The sequence below is a fragment of the Scyliorhinus torazame genome, chromosome 4 (assembly GCF_047496885.1).
Source record: "Scyliorhinus torazame isolate Kashiwa2021f chromosome 4, sScyTor2.1, whole genome shotgun sequence".
Lineage (NCBI taxonomy): Eukaryota > Metazoa > Chordata > Chondrichthyes > Carcharhiniformes > Scyliorhinidae > Scyliorhinus > Scyliorhinus torazame.
Genome location: NC_092710.1, coordinates 347,326,157 through 347,340,992, shown reverse-complemented (window position 1 = coordinate 347,340,992; position 14,836 = coordinate 347,326,157). Strand labels below are relative to the sequence as shown.

Sequence of the window (14,836 nt, the reverse complement as noted above, 5' to 3'; positions counted from 1 at the left end):
TGCCACAGCAGCCTTGGACACATCCATACTTACCGTCACAGATTCCAAAGTCAGATCGGCTTTCTTGAAAGTGAACCCTCGGAAAGCAACCGGTCCTGACGGTGTCCCTGGTCATGCACTCAGATCCTGCGAAGACCAACTGGCCGGTGTGTTCGCAGACATCTTCAACCTCTCCTTCTCCGTCCGAGGTTCCCACCTGCTTCAAGAAGACCACCATCATACCAGAGTCAAAGAAGAACCAGGCAAGATGCCTCAACCACTACCGTCCAGTGGTCTTGACATCTATCATTATGAATGCTTCGAGCGATTGGTCATGAGACACATCCACATACTCCCAGAATGCCTTGATCCACTGCAATTTACATACCACCACAACTGGTCCACAGCAGATGCCATCTCCAAGGCCCTACACTCAACCCTGGAGCATCTCGACAACAAGGACTCCTACGTCAGACCCTTATTCATTGACTACAACTCCGCCTTCACCATCATAATCACAGCCAAGCTCATATCAAAACTCCAAAACCTAGGACTTGGCTCCTCCCTCTGCAATTGGGTCCTTGACTTCCTGACCCATAGACCACAATAAGTAACTATAAACAACAACACCTCCTCCACAATAGTCCTCAATACTGGGGCCGCGCGAGGCTGCGTACTTAGCCCCCTACTATACTCCCGAAGCACACACGACTATGGCAAAATTTGGTTCCAACTCCATCTACTAGTTTGCTGATGACATAACCGTAGTGAGTCGGATCTTGAACAACGATGAGTCAGAGTACAAGAGGGAGACAGAGAATCTAGTGGCGTGGTGAAATTACAACAATCTTTCCCTTAATGTCAGTAAAACTAAGCAGATGGTCATTGACTTCAGGAAGCAAAGTATCATACATGCCCCTGTCAGCGTCAATGGTGCCGAGGTAGAGATGGTTGACAGCTTCAAATTCCTAGGTGTGCACATCACCAACAATCTGTCCTGGTCCACCCATGTCGACGCTACGACCAAGAAAGCACGACTGCCTATACTTCCTCAGGAAACTAAGGAAATTCGGCATGTTCACATTGACTCTTACCAATTTTTGCAAATACACCGTAGAAAGCATTCTATCTGGCTGCATCACACCTCGGTATGGCAACTGCTTGGCCCAAGACCCTAAGAAACTCCAGAGAGTCATGAACACAGCCCAGTCCATCATGTGAAACTGCCTCCCATCCATTATTTCTGTCTACACTTCTCGCTACCTTGGGAAAGCGGGCTGCATAATCAAAGACTCCTTCCACCCGAGTTTATTCTCTCTACCAACCTCTTCCATCAGGCAGGGGATACAAAAATCTAAGAACACACAACAGTTGATCCAAAAAAACATCTCATATGCACTCCAGAAATTGTACTGTGACTAATTTGACTCACCCAATTAAAGTCACCGATAATCACAGATGTTCTTTTATCACATGCATCGTTAATTTCCTGTCTTATGCTATTCCCAACATTACCACTGCAGTTTGGTGGTCTGTATACCACCCCTGCAAATGTTTTTTGCCCCTTGATGTTTCTTAACTCGACCCATACAGATTCCACATCATTTGTGCCAATATACCAGCACGGTAGCATTGTGGATAGCACAATTGCTTCACAGCTCCAGGGTCCCAGGTTCGATTCCGGTTTGGGTCACTGGCTGTGCGGAGTCTGCACATCTTCTCCGTGTGTGTGTGGGTTTCCTCCGGGTGCTCGGGTTTCCTCCCACAGTCCAAAGATGTGCAGGTTAGGTGGATTGGCCATGATAAATTGCCCTTAGTGTCCAAAATTGCCCTTAGTGTTGGGTGGGGTTACTGGGTTATGGGGATAGGGTGGAGGTGTTGACCTTGGGTAGGGTGCTCTTTCCAAGAGCCGGTGCAGACTCGATGGGCCGAATGGCCTCCTTCTGCACTGTAAATTCTATGATAAATACTGGTCATCTACTGCACAATCTGACGTTGAACAAATTTGACATCGGCATGCTGACCAATTATTGCCTGCACTTAGCTAGAGTACAGAATCTGTGCCAGATATTTTCACCACATAGAGTATGGACAGTGACATGCCTGTCTTGAGGACTACAACAGCTGAAATTACAGAATTTGTTATGATAGAATCATTCATATAACCACAGACGACTCCTGCGTTGATTTTGCCTAATGTAACTCTGACCAGTGTACAGGAAGCCACTCCTCGTACCCCTAAGAGCCAAAAGAAACAGACACTCACCCAGGAGACAGTCGTACAAATGTTCACGTATATCCGTAAATGTGACCGAAGGCAAGTACTCCTCAAGTACTAGACAGGATACAACAAAGGTATATTCTACTACCCCACAATACAATAACTCTCTACGCCACTACTTTCTTCAGCTGCTTCTGCAATGACCTCCCTTCCATCATAAGGTCAGACATGGGGGTGTTTGCGGATGACTGCACAATGTTCAATATCATTCGCGACTCCTCAGATACTGAAGCAGTCCATGTCCATAAGTAGCAAAACCTGGACAAAATCCAGGTTTGGGCTGACAAATGGCAAGTTAAATTTGTGCCACACCAGTGCCAGGCATTGACCATCTCCTACAAGAGAGCATATAACCATCGTTCCTTGACATTCCTTGACATTCAATGGCATTACCATCGCTGAATCCCCCACAATCAACATCCTGGGGGTTACCATTGACGAGAAACTGAACTAACCGAGCCATATTGATACCACGGCAGGTCAAAAGCTGGAATCCTACGGCGAGCAACTCCTCCAAATGCCTGTTCATCATCTACAAGGTACAAGTCAGGAGTGTACTTGCCTGGATGAGTGCAGCTCCAACAACACTAAGAAGCTTAACACCATCCAGGGCAAAACAACCGGCGCGTCTGCTCCTCCTTCCACAAGCATTCAAACCCTCCACCACTGACGAACAGTGGGAGTCGTGTGTGCCATCTACAAGATGCACTGCAATAACTCACCAAAGTTCCTTAGACAGCAAACTAGCTGCCATCTAGATGGACATGAGCAGCAGATACCTGGGAACCCCACCACCTGGAGTCACTCACCACTCTGACTTGGAAATATATCGCTGTTCCTTCACTGTCTCTGTGGCAACTTCCGAGAACTCCCTCCTTAACAGCACTGTGGGTGCACCTACACCTCAAGAACTGCAGTGGTTCAAGAAGGCACCACCTTCTCAAGGTCAACTAGGGAAATGCAATAGATGGTGGCTTTACCAGCGACCCCCACATCCCGTTAATGAATTTTAAAGAAACCCCCTTCAGGGTCCTCTTCCCCGACCTGCTCCCATGTCGGGGCTTATGTCCCGTCAGGGTGGTGAGTGACTCCAGGTGGTGGAGTTCCCAGGTATCTGCTGCTCATGTCCTTCTAGATGGCAGCTAGTTTGCTGTCTAAGGAACTTTGGTGAGTTATTGCAGTGCATCTTGTAGATGGCACACACGACTCCCACTGTTCGTCAGTGGTGGAGGGTTTGAATGCTTGTGGAAGGAGGAGCAGATGCGCCGGTTGCTTTGCCCTGGATGGTGTTAAGCTTCTTAGTGTTGTTGGAGCTGCACTTATCAGGGTTCCTCCAATTGGGAGGAAGCTCCGCCCCCAAAACACCTGGCGAGTTCATCTTCCAAGATGTAGATGGGGAATCTGATACAATGAAAGTTCTGACCCTTTTGGGGGTCGTAACACCAACATAACAATGCTGTTATTGCATAATGTGTTGGATCTCTGTTGAAGTGTTTGATTAAGTAAAAAGGCTGGGAACAATAAAGGTGTAAAGAGAGGGAGTGTTATGTATCAAAGTTACACCATTGTTGGTGTAATGTCACAATTAAAACATCATCAAAGCATTTAACAGGCTTTCATGGAATTCACCATTGTATTCTGTTTGAGCAGCACCCCTTGCACTGTGTCATACAAACTTGATGTGTGCCACCTCTGATTCTCTTTGCGGCTACAACAAAGAATATAACACTGTTCTTCAGGTGTGGAACTTTCAGATACCCAATTACTTTACAGTAGATCTGTTGCTGTCTTTTGATGCTTTTTTTTTACTCTCCCTGGATTGAAGCTTCTTCAAGGTCATTTTCTGTACATCTGGGGCGCTATTCTCCCCCCCCACGGCAGGTGGGAGAATCGCTGGGACACCGAGCGAATCACGCCACACTGCCCCGACCCCCGCACGCGATTCTCCCACCCCCCCCCCCCCCCGGAAACTAGCGGCGCGCGATTCGCACCGGGCCGCTCGGAGAACCGGCCAGCGGCGATTCTCCGGCCGGATGGGCCGAGCGGCTGCTACGATACGACAGGTTCCCGCTAGTGCCGTCCACCCCTGGTCGCTGCCGGCGGGAACTCTGCGGGAACGCTGGGGAGGCGGCCTGTGGGGGAGGGGGGCTCCTTCACCGGGGTGGCCTCCGATGGGGTATGGCCCATGATCGGGGCCCACTGATAGGCGGGCTGGCTTCTCCCCCCCCCCCCGGGCCTACCTCCTTCCGCGCGCGGCCCCAGAACACCGGCCCCATGTTGGTGAGAGGCCGGCGTGCGTAAGACATTCCCCGCGCATGCGCAGGATGGTGCGGCCCAAATGCGCATGCGCAGGATTGGGCTGCCCCAACTGCGCATGCGGGGTTGGCGTGGCACCAATTTGGCACCGCGTAAGGACGCTGGAGCGGCGTGAACCTGTGGAGGCCAGAATAGGTTGTGCCCAGGCCCTATTCACGCCGTCGTGAAATGTGATGGTGTTCACGACGGCGCGAACACTTGGCCTCCATATCGGAGAATCGCCCCCCTGGACTTTTCAAACTTTTTTGCAGGTAAACTAAGACAGGCACTGTTATCATGTGACTTATACAAAATGATCCAAATAAGGCAGCGAGATTTTTGAACAATTCTCCACCCACATGTGGTTCTTTGCTTTTGTTCTGGCTAAGCACAGTTTATATTCTTACAATGAAGCATTAACAAAACTTATCCTTTGGAAGAGAACCATAATTAAATTAAGGATTGTGTTTTGTCCTCTTGGAAGAGGAGCCCCAGCTTTAAATCCATAATTCTGTCTCATAGTTTGGAGCCGATTGAAACCTTCTTTAAACTTGGTCCAAGATCTTTAATTTAAAAAAGCCCATCAAAGCAGTTCTCTAAAAAACTGTGGTGTCATAACTGTGCACCCTGACAATACTACATAAATGTGAGCTGTTTTTGTTTTTGCCCACTCCCTTGATCTTGATGTTGAATGTTTCAGATTTGTAGAATCTCAATAATTGTAGCAGGTAGATAATCTTTAATTAAAAACAGAAAATACCTTAAATACTTTAAATCCTCAGTCAGTCTGGCGACATTTGTGGAGGGAGTAAAACAGTTAACTGTTTCAGTCATGACCTTTACACTGCAGTTCTGATGAGTATTTATAGATATTTCTCTTTTTAGTTCAGCATCTGCAGGATTATGATTTTTTTTAAATAATGTTTCATTTTATGTGTTTAGTGACAGAGAGAATAAACCAAGGAATTACTACAGTTTCAATAATACTTACATTTATTTTAATCTTGCACCTTCTGGCAGGAAGTATCCTTTTGTGTCCTGGATAGCCAAGATGGAATTCTCATTGGTACTGTGAATATGCTGAGAAATATTTTCATGCCAGCTATTTCCACAGCTGAAAAATGGGGAGCACTTAATCAATCAATTCATGGGGAGAGAGAGAAGAAAACTTTCAAAGACACGATTCGCAGATACATCACTTTTCTAAGTGGTAATGTATTTTAACAGTTAAATCAGTATGAACATTAGAAACATTATGGCTTTTCTTTAAATTCCAGATGAATGTTCATGATTTTACCATTGAGTCAGAAGCCCGAAGTGACATAGATTTTGTTAAAAATTTAGAGTACCCAATTCATTTTTCCAATTAAGGAACAATTTTAGCGTGGCCAATCCATCTACCCTGCACATCTTTGGGTTGTGGGGGCGAAACCCAAGCAAACACGGGGAGAATGTGCAAACTCCACATGGACAGTGACCCAGAGCCGGGATCGAACCTGGGACCTTGGCGCCGTGAGGCAGTAGTGCTACCCACTACGCCACCGTGCTGCCCTAGAAGTGACATAGATATAGGGCTGGATTCTCTGCCACCTGCAGTTGAGTTTCCGATGTTCAAGCCAATTTGCATCCGATTAACAGGCTGGACACCAGATTCTCCATGCCTCCGAGATCGTCCAGCCCTCTGCCGGGATTCATGTGGGCGTGGATTGGTACAAATATTTCTCAGTGTGCCCTGACAGGGTGAACCAATGGATTATATTTAAGTAGGTTCCCCGGGGGTCTCTCCACTTCCTCCACAATGGAAATACTCTCCACCCTCAACCTCCCCACCGGAGAACCCCGATCAGAGACTCCTGACCAGAAACCCCCCAAAACATGGAAAGTGGTATATCAGAGAATCACGCCCCCCCCCCCCCCCCCATTAGCAGAGCAAAACACCCACCATGCATTAGTCACCCCTGCCTGGAAGCTAAAGAACAGCCCAGGCAAAAACCGAGAGAAAAACACTGTTTTTACACTCACCAATGCCTTACACCTGCTGCCTCAGACAGAGTCTAGAAACCAGCAGCTGTAACTTAATAGAATGTCAAAGCTACATCACAAGTTGTTAAACCCCTTCATATCCTTTAATCTGGAAGGCTTCTATTCACTTTAAAGAGAAATAGCTTTCAGTAGCTTGTAATTGACAGCTTCCAGACAGCCAGATTTCTGTATTGATGTTGTTTATTCCCCTTCATGCTTGAATGTATCTCAAGTACCCTGCCGTAAAACTAACTGCAATGTTTATAAACATCTAGGAGTTAAGTGCTTTCATTTCCTCTTTGTCTCAGCAGAAAGCACTTTGTTGCTTTTGATGTCACAAGCTGTCACTCATAGCTAACTGTGTATAATCATTGTGGTTAGTTTCACCGTGGGATGAAGCAGATTCGGACGATGCCCTACCACCTGTCTTCTCATGGCTTCGCCAAGCGGGTAGTCCAAATGTCTAAAAATGGGAAAAAAGAAACAGACCACGAGCTCGCTTGACACCAAACTGGCTTGGTTCCTTTTCAACTACAGGACCACACCATATGTGATGACAGGGTTTGCGTCAGTGAACTGATGGGTTGATGCGTCCGGACGAGACTCAGTCTACTGTTTCCTAACTTAAGCGGGAATGTTGAAACAGAACAGGAGGCTCCGAAAAATAATTATGTCATGTCATAACTTCATAGGACTCTCAGGCCGGGAGATACCTTCTACAGCAGCAGTTTCAAAGACCATAAGACAATAAGACATAGGAGCAGAATTAGGCCACTCGGCCCATGTAGTCTGCTCCGCCATTCAATCATGACTGATATTTTTCTCATCCCCATTCTCCTGTCTTCTCTCCATAACCCCTAATCCCCTTATCAATAAAAAACCTATCAATCTCTGTCTTAAAGACACTCAGTGATTTGGCTTCCACAGCCTTCTGTGGCAAAGAGTTCCACACATTTTCCACCCTCTGACTAAAGAAATTCCACCTCATCTCTGATTTAAAGGATCGTCCCTTTAGTCTGAGATAGTGTCCTCTGGTTCTAGTTTTTCCTACAAGTGGAAACATCCTCTCCACGTCCACTCTATCCAGGCATCGCAGTCTCCTGTAAGTTTCAATAAGATCCCCCTCATCCTTCTAAACTCGAACGAGTACAAACCCAGAGTCTTCAAAGTGGAATCGGGTCCCCTTGGATCCCGGGATGGTAGTTGAATAGTCTGGCCCCATGTCATACAAGATAAGGTAAAGACCAGGGAGAGAACTGCAAAAAAGCACCATCTTCGGAGCAAGGAACCTCCGATAGCAGGGACTACTCTCGGCGGAGTGGCATCCTCAACATCTTTGGAACCTACCATTGGGCAAGGGACTAAACCCATGATTCACCCAGGAAATTATAGGCTGGTGAGCCTTACATCAGTGGTAGGGTAATTATCGGAAAAGGTTCTTAGAGACAGGATTTACTCACATTTGGAAACAAATGGACTTATTAGTGATGGATAGCATGGTTTTGTGAAGGGGAGGTCATGTATCACTAATTTGATTGCTTTTTTCGAGGAAGTGACAAAGATGATAGATGAGGGAAAGGCAGTAGATGTTGTATACATGGACTTCGACGAGGTACCTCATGGTAGACTGGTACAAAAGGTGAAGTCACATGGGATCAGAGGAGAGCTGGCAATTTGGATACAGAATTGGTTTGGGCACAGAACACAGACGGTAGCAGTAGAAGTGTACTTTTCTGAATGAAAGGCTGTGACTAGCGGTGTTCCACAAGGATCAGTTCCAGGATCTTTGTTGTTCGTGGTGTATATAAATGATTTGGAAGAAAATGTAGATGGTCTGATTAATAATTTCGCAGACGACACAAAATTTGGTGGAGTTGCAGTTAGTGAAGAGGATTGTCAGAGGATACAGCAAGATATAAACTGTTTGGAGTCTTGGGCGGAGAAATGGCAGATGGAGTTTAATCTGGACAAGTGTGAGGTAATGCATTTTGGAAGGCTAAATGTATGTAGAAATTACACAGTAAATGGTAGAACACTTGCGAGTATTGACAGGCAGAGAGATCTGTCCGTGCATATCCACTGAAAGTGGCAACGCATGTGGATAAGGTGGTCAAGAAGGCATGCGGCATGCTGGCCTTCATCAGTCGGGGCACTGAATATAAAAATTGGCAAGTCATGTTGCAGCTGTACAGGATCTTAGTTAGGCCTCATTTGGAACATTTTGTACAATTCTGGTCGCCACATTACCAGAAGGATGTGGGTGCTTTGGAGATGGCACAGAAGCGGTTTACTAGGATGTTGCCTTGTATGGAGGGCATTAGCTATGAGGAGTGGTTAGATAAACTCGGTCTGTTCTCAGTGGAACGACGGAGGTTGAAAGGCGTCCTGATAAAGGTCTACAAGATTATGACTGGCATGGACAGAGTGGATAGTCAGATGCTCTTTCCTCGGGTAGGAGAGTCAAGTACTAGGGCCAGAGGTAAAAGTTTAGAACAGATATGCGAGGCAAGTCTTTTACACAGAGGGTGGTAAATATTGTAAAAGGGAGAAAAATGTTCCATGGCTAAAGAAGGAACTCAAGGAAGACATAAAGACAAAAACTAGAGCATACTATACTGAAAATGCTGGTGGTAAACTGGAGGATTGGGAGAACTTTGAGGTTCACAAAGTCTACTAAAAATAAAATCAAAAGAGCTAAGATAAACTACGAAAGGAAAGTAACACTTCAGTAACTGGAGCAGGCCACAGGCTGCAGGGTTGCTGGGAGAGGTGAGTGCATATTTAAAAGAGACTTCAGTTCCTGGAGCAGGCCACAGGCTGCAGGGTTGCTGGGAGAGGTGAGTGCATATTTAAAAGAGACTTCAGTTCCTGGAGCAGGCCACAGGCTGCAGGGTTGCTGGGAGAGGTGAGTGCATATTTAAAAGTGCTTAGGTTACAGGTCGAGTGACAGTTGGAGACTTCAGTTCCTGGAGCGGGCCTGTTGGCTCATAGGAAATCAGGCAGGGTGCAAAAGGCGTGGCAGGAGTGACTTTAGTCATAGAATGCTGATTGGAACAGAGTGCATCTGTGTTTAGGTGAGTGACTGAGTTCGGGTGAGTGGCGAGAGAGGGCTCTGTTTTTGTTGGTGTTCGGGTTTATCCTTGAGGTTCTATTTAAAATAATGTAAAAATTATTTAAATTAATTATCGAGTTGAATATGGCTGGACAGGTGATGTGCAGTTGCTGTATGATGATGGAACTGGTGGATCCCATTGAGACCGTCAGGGACCACATCTGCAGCAAGTGTTGGCTGCTCGAGGAACTTCGGCTCAGAATTGATGAGCTGGAGACCGAGCTGCACACACTGCGGCACATCAGGGAGGGGGAAAATTACCTGGACGCTTTCTTTAAGGAGGCAGTCACACCCGGTACAATAAGTACTGTTAATTCGGTCAGTGGTCAGGGACAGAGTGGTGTGACTGCAAGGGAGGCAGGTAGGGGGATCCTGAGTTTAGGACTTGAGGAGCCTCAGCCCTTGACCTTGTCCAACAGGTATGAGGTACTTGCTCCCTGTGTGGATGAGGAAGAGGGCTGTAGGGAGGATGCGTTGACTGACCACTGCACCGTGGTACAGGAAGCCATTCAAGAGGGGGGAGCAAAAAGACAAGTGGTAGTTGTAGGGGATTCTATAATTCGGGGGATTGATGGCATCCTTTGTAAGCCAGATCGTGAGTCCCGCATGGTATGTTGCCTGCCCGGTGCCAGGGTGAGGGACATCTCTGATCGGCTTGAAAGGATTTTGGAGAGGGAGGGGGAGGATCCAGTTGTTGTGGTCCACGTTGAGACTAACAACATAGGTAAGACTAAGAAAGAGGACCTGTTTGGGGATTATCAAACACTAGGGACTAAATTAAAGAACAGGTCCTCCAGGGTTATAATCTCTGGATTACTACCCGAGCCACGTGCCAATTGGCATAGGGTTGAGAAAATTAGGGAAGTTAAGACGTGGCTAAAGGAGTGGTGCGGGAAAGAGGGATTCCATTTCATGGGGCATTGGCATCAGTACTGGGGCAGGAGGGACCTGAACCATTCTGGGACCAGTGTTCTAGCGAATAGGATAAATAGGTTGGTCACAAGGACTTTAAACTAGCATGTTGGGGGGAAGGGAAGGGTAAAGCTATGGACAGTATAATGGTTAATGGAGAGCAAGGCAGCAGGTTACGTGACAGATTATTGTGTAGAGATATGGGTTCAAAGACAAGGAAAATTAGGAGAAAGGGTAAGAGGAAAAATAATTTGCGAAAAGTTACTGATCAAGGTGTTAGGATTCATAACAAAGACATAAAAAACAGCATAAGTGTACTTTACCTGAATGCTCGTAGTATACGGAATAAGGTGAATGAGTTGATGGCGCAAATCATCGTGAATGACTATGATTTAGTGGCCATTACTGAAACATGGTTAGAAGATGGTCACGACTGGGAGTTAAATATCCAAGGGTATCAGACTATACGAAAGGATAGAATGGATGGTAAGGGCGGTGGTGTAGCTTTGTTGTTTAAGGATGGCATCCGGGCAATAGTAAGGGATGATATTGGTGCCATGGAGGACAAGGTTGAATCAATTTGGGTGGAAATCAGGAATAGTAATGCGAAAAGGTCACTGATAGGAGTAGTCTATAGTCCACCAAATAGTAACAGGATGGTAGGGCAGGCAATAAGCAAAGAAATAACGGATGCATGTAGAAATGGTACAGCGGTTATCATGGGAGATTTTAATCTGCATGTCGATTGGTTTAACCAGGTTGGTAAAGGCAGCCTTGAGGAGGAGTTTATAGAATGTGCCCGGGATAATTTCCTGGAACAGTATGTAATGGAACCTACAAGGGAACAAGCGGTCCTAGATCTGGTCCTGTGTAATGAGGCAGGATTGATTAATGATCTCATAGTTCGGGATCCTCTTGGAAGGAGCGACCACAATATGGTGGAATTTAAAATACAGTTGGAGGATGACAAGGTAAAATCAAACACTGGTGTTTTGTGCTTAAACAAAGGTGATTACAATGGGATGAGAGAAGAACTAACTAAGGTAGACTGGGAGCAAAGACTTCATGGTGAAGCAGTTGAGGAACAGTGGAGAACCTTCCGAGCGATCTTTCACAGTGTTCAGGAAAGGTTCATACAGACAAAAAAGAAAGATGGTAGAAAGGGGAAATATCGACCGTGGATATCTAAGGAGGTGAGGGAGAGTATGAAATTGAAGGAAAAAACATACAAAGTGGCAAACATTAGTGGGAGACTAGAGGACTGGGAAGTCTTTAGGGGACAACAGAAAGCTACTAAAAAAGCTATAAAGAAGAGTAAGGTAGAATATGAAAGTAAATTTGCTCAGAACATAAAAGCAGATAGTAAAAGCTTCTACAAATATATAAGACAAAAAAGAGTGGCTAAGGTAAATATTGGTCCTTTGAAAGATGAGAAGGGAGATTTAATAATAGGAGACGGGGAAATGGCTGAGGAACTGAACAGGTTTTTTGGGTCAGTCTTCACAGTGGAAGACACAAATAACATGCCAGTGACTGATGGAAATAAAGATATGATAGGTGAGGACCTTGAGATGATTGTAATCACTAAGGAGGCAGTATTGGGCAAGCTAATGGGGCTAAAGGTAGACAAGTCTCCTGGCCCTGATGGGATGCATCCCAGAGTGCTAAAAGAGATGGCTAGGGAAATTGTAAACGCACTAGTGATAATTTATCAAAATTCACTAGACTCTGGGGTGGTCCCAGAGGATTGGAAAGTAGCAAACGTGACACCACTGTTTAAAAAAGGAGGTCGGCAGAAAGCGGGTAATTATAGGCCGGTAAGCTTAACTTCGGTTGTAGGGAAAATGCTGGAATCTATCATTAAGGAGGAAATAGCGGGGCACCTGGAGGGAAATTGTCCCATTGGGCAGACGCAGCATGGGTTCATAAAGGGTAGGTCGTGTCTGACTAATTTGGTAGAATTTTTTGAGGACGTTACCAGTGCAGTAGATAACGGGGAGCCAATGGATGTGGTATATCTGGATTTCCAGAAAGCTTTTGACAAGGTGCCACACAAAAGGTTGCTGCATAAACTAAAGATGCATGGCATTGAGGGTAAAGTGGTAGCATGGGTAGAGGATTGGTTAACTAACAGAAAGCAGAGAGTGGGGATAAATGGGTGTCTCTCTGGTTGGCAACCTGTAACTAGTGGGGTCCCTCAAGGATCAGTGTTGGGCCCGCAGTTGTTCACAATTCACATTGATGATTTGGAGTTGGGGACCAAGTGCAATGTGTCAAAGTTTGCAGACGACACTAAGATGAGCGGTAAAGCAAAAAGTGCAGAGGATACCGGAAGTCTGCAGAAGGATTTGGATAGGTTAGGTGAATGGGCTAGGGTCTGGCAGATGGAATTGAATGTTGCCAAGTGTGAGGCTATCCATTTTGGGAGGAATAACAGCAGAATGGATTATTATTTAAACGGTAAGATGTTAAAACATGCTGCTGTGCAGAGGGACCTGGGTGTGCTGGTGCACGTGCCACAAAAAGTTGGTGTGCAGGTGCAACAGGTGATTAAGAAGGCTAATCGAGTTTTGTCTTTCATTCTAGGAGGGATGGAGTTCAAGACTAGTGAGGTTATGCTGCAATTGTATAAGGTGTTGGTGAGGCCACATCTGGAGTATTGTGTTCAGTTTTGGTCTCCTTACCTGAGAAAGGACATATTGGCACTGGAGGGAGTGCAGAGGAGATTCACTAGGTTGATCCCAGAGTTGAGGGGATTAGATTATGACGAGAGGTTGAGTAGACTGGGACTGTACTCATTGGAGTTTAGAAGGACGCGGGGGGGATCTTATTGAAACATATAAAATTATGAAGGGAATAGATAGGATAGATGCGGGCAGGTTGTTTCCACTGGTCGGGGAAAGCAGAACTAGGGGGCATAGCCTCAAAATAAGGGGAAGTAGATTTAGGATCGAGTTTAGGAGGAACTTCTTCACCCAAAGGGTTGTGAATCTCTGGAATTCCTTGCCCAGTGAAGCAGTTGAGGCTCCTTCTTTAAACGTTTTTAAGAAAAAGATAGATACCTTTCTAAAGAATAAAGGTATTCGGGGATATGGTGTACGGGCCGGAGAGTGGAGCTGAGTCCACAAAGATCAGCCATGATCTCATTGAATGGCGGAGCAGGCTCGAGGGGCCAGATGGCCTACTCCTGTTCCTAGTTCTGATGTTCTTATGTTCTTAACAGAAAACATGCCAAACGCATACCAAAAGCTTTTATAAGTATGCAGAGTCATAGAGGTTTAAATCATGGAAACAGGCTCTACGACCCAACTGGTCTATGTCGCCCAGTTTTTACCACTAAGCTTGTCCCAATTGTCCGCTTTTGGCACATACCCCTCTATATCCATATGACCCAAATAACTATCTAAATACTTTCTAAAAGACAAAATTGTACCCGAGCTGTCACTGGCAGCTAGTTCCAGACACTCACCCCCCTAAGTGTAAAAAATTGCTCCTCTGGACCCTTTTGTACCTCTCCTCTCTCACCTTAAACCTCTGCCCTCTAGTTTTAGATTCCCCTACTTTTGAGAAAAGATGCTGACTCTCTACCTTATCTATGCCCCTCAATATTTTATGGACCTCTATAAGATCACCGCTAAGCCTCCTACTCTCCAGGGAAAAAAGTCCCAGTCTGTCCAGCCTCTCCTTTTAACTCAAACTATCAAGTCCCGGTAGCATCCTAGTAAATATCTTCTGCACTCTTTCTAGTTTATTAATATCCTTTCTATAATAGGGTGACCAGAACTGTACACAGTATTCCAAGTGTGGCCTTACTAATGTCTTGTGCAACTTCAACAAGAAGTCCCAACTCCTGTATTCAATGTTCTGACCAATGAAACCAAGCATGCCGAATGTCTTCTTCACCACCCTGTCCACATGTGACTCCACTGTCAAGGAGCTATGAACCTGTACTCCTACATCTCTTTGTTCTATAACTCTCCCCAACACCCTACCATTAACTAAGTAAGTCCTGCCCTGATTTGATCTACCAAAATGCATCACCTCACATTTATCCTAATTAAACTCTATCTTCCATTCCTCGGCCCACTGACCCAATTGATTAAGATCCCGTTGCAATCCTAGATAATCTTCTTCACTGTCCACTGTGCCACCAATCTTGGTGTCATCTGCAAACTTACTAACCATGCCTTCTAAATTCTCACCCAAATCATTAATATAAATAACAAATAACAGTG

General features: G+C 45.7%; 1 protein-coding gene across 1 annotated transcript in view; it reads left to right on the top strand.

Annotated features, from left to right (window-relative positions):
• Positions 1 to 14,836, top strand: part of LOC140411508 (dynein axonemal heavy chain 8-like) — a 2,059,122-nt gene that overhangs the window by 261,249 nt on the left and 1,783,037 nt on the right. Inside the window, exon 5 of the mRNA XM_072500594.1 lies at positions 5,576 to 5,765. Coding sequence (XP_072356695.1) covers positions 5,576 to 5,765 — 190 coding nt within the window. The remainder of the gene's footprint in view (positions 1 to 5,575; positions 5,766 to 14,836) is intronic.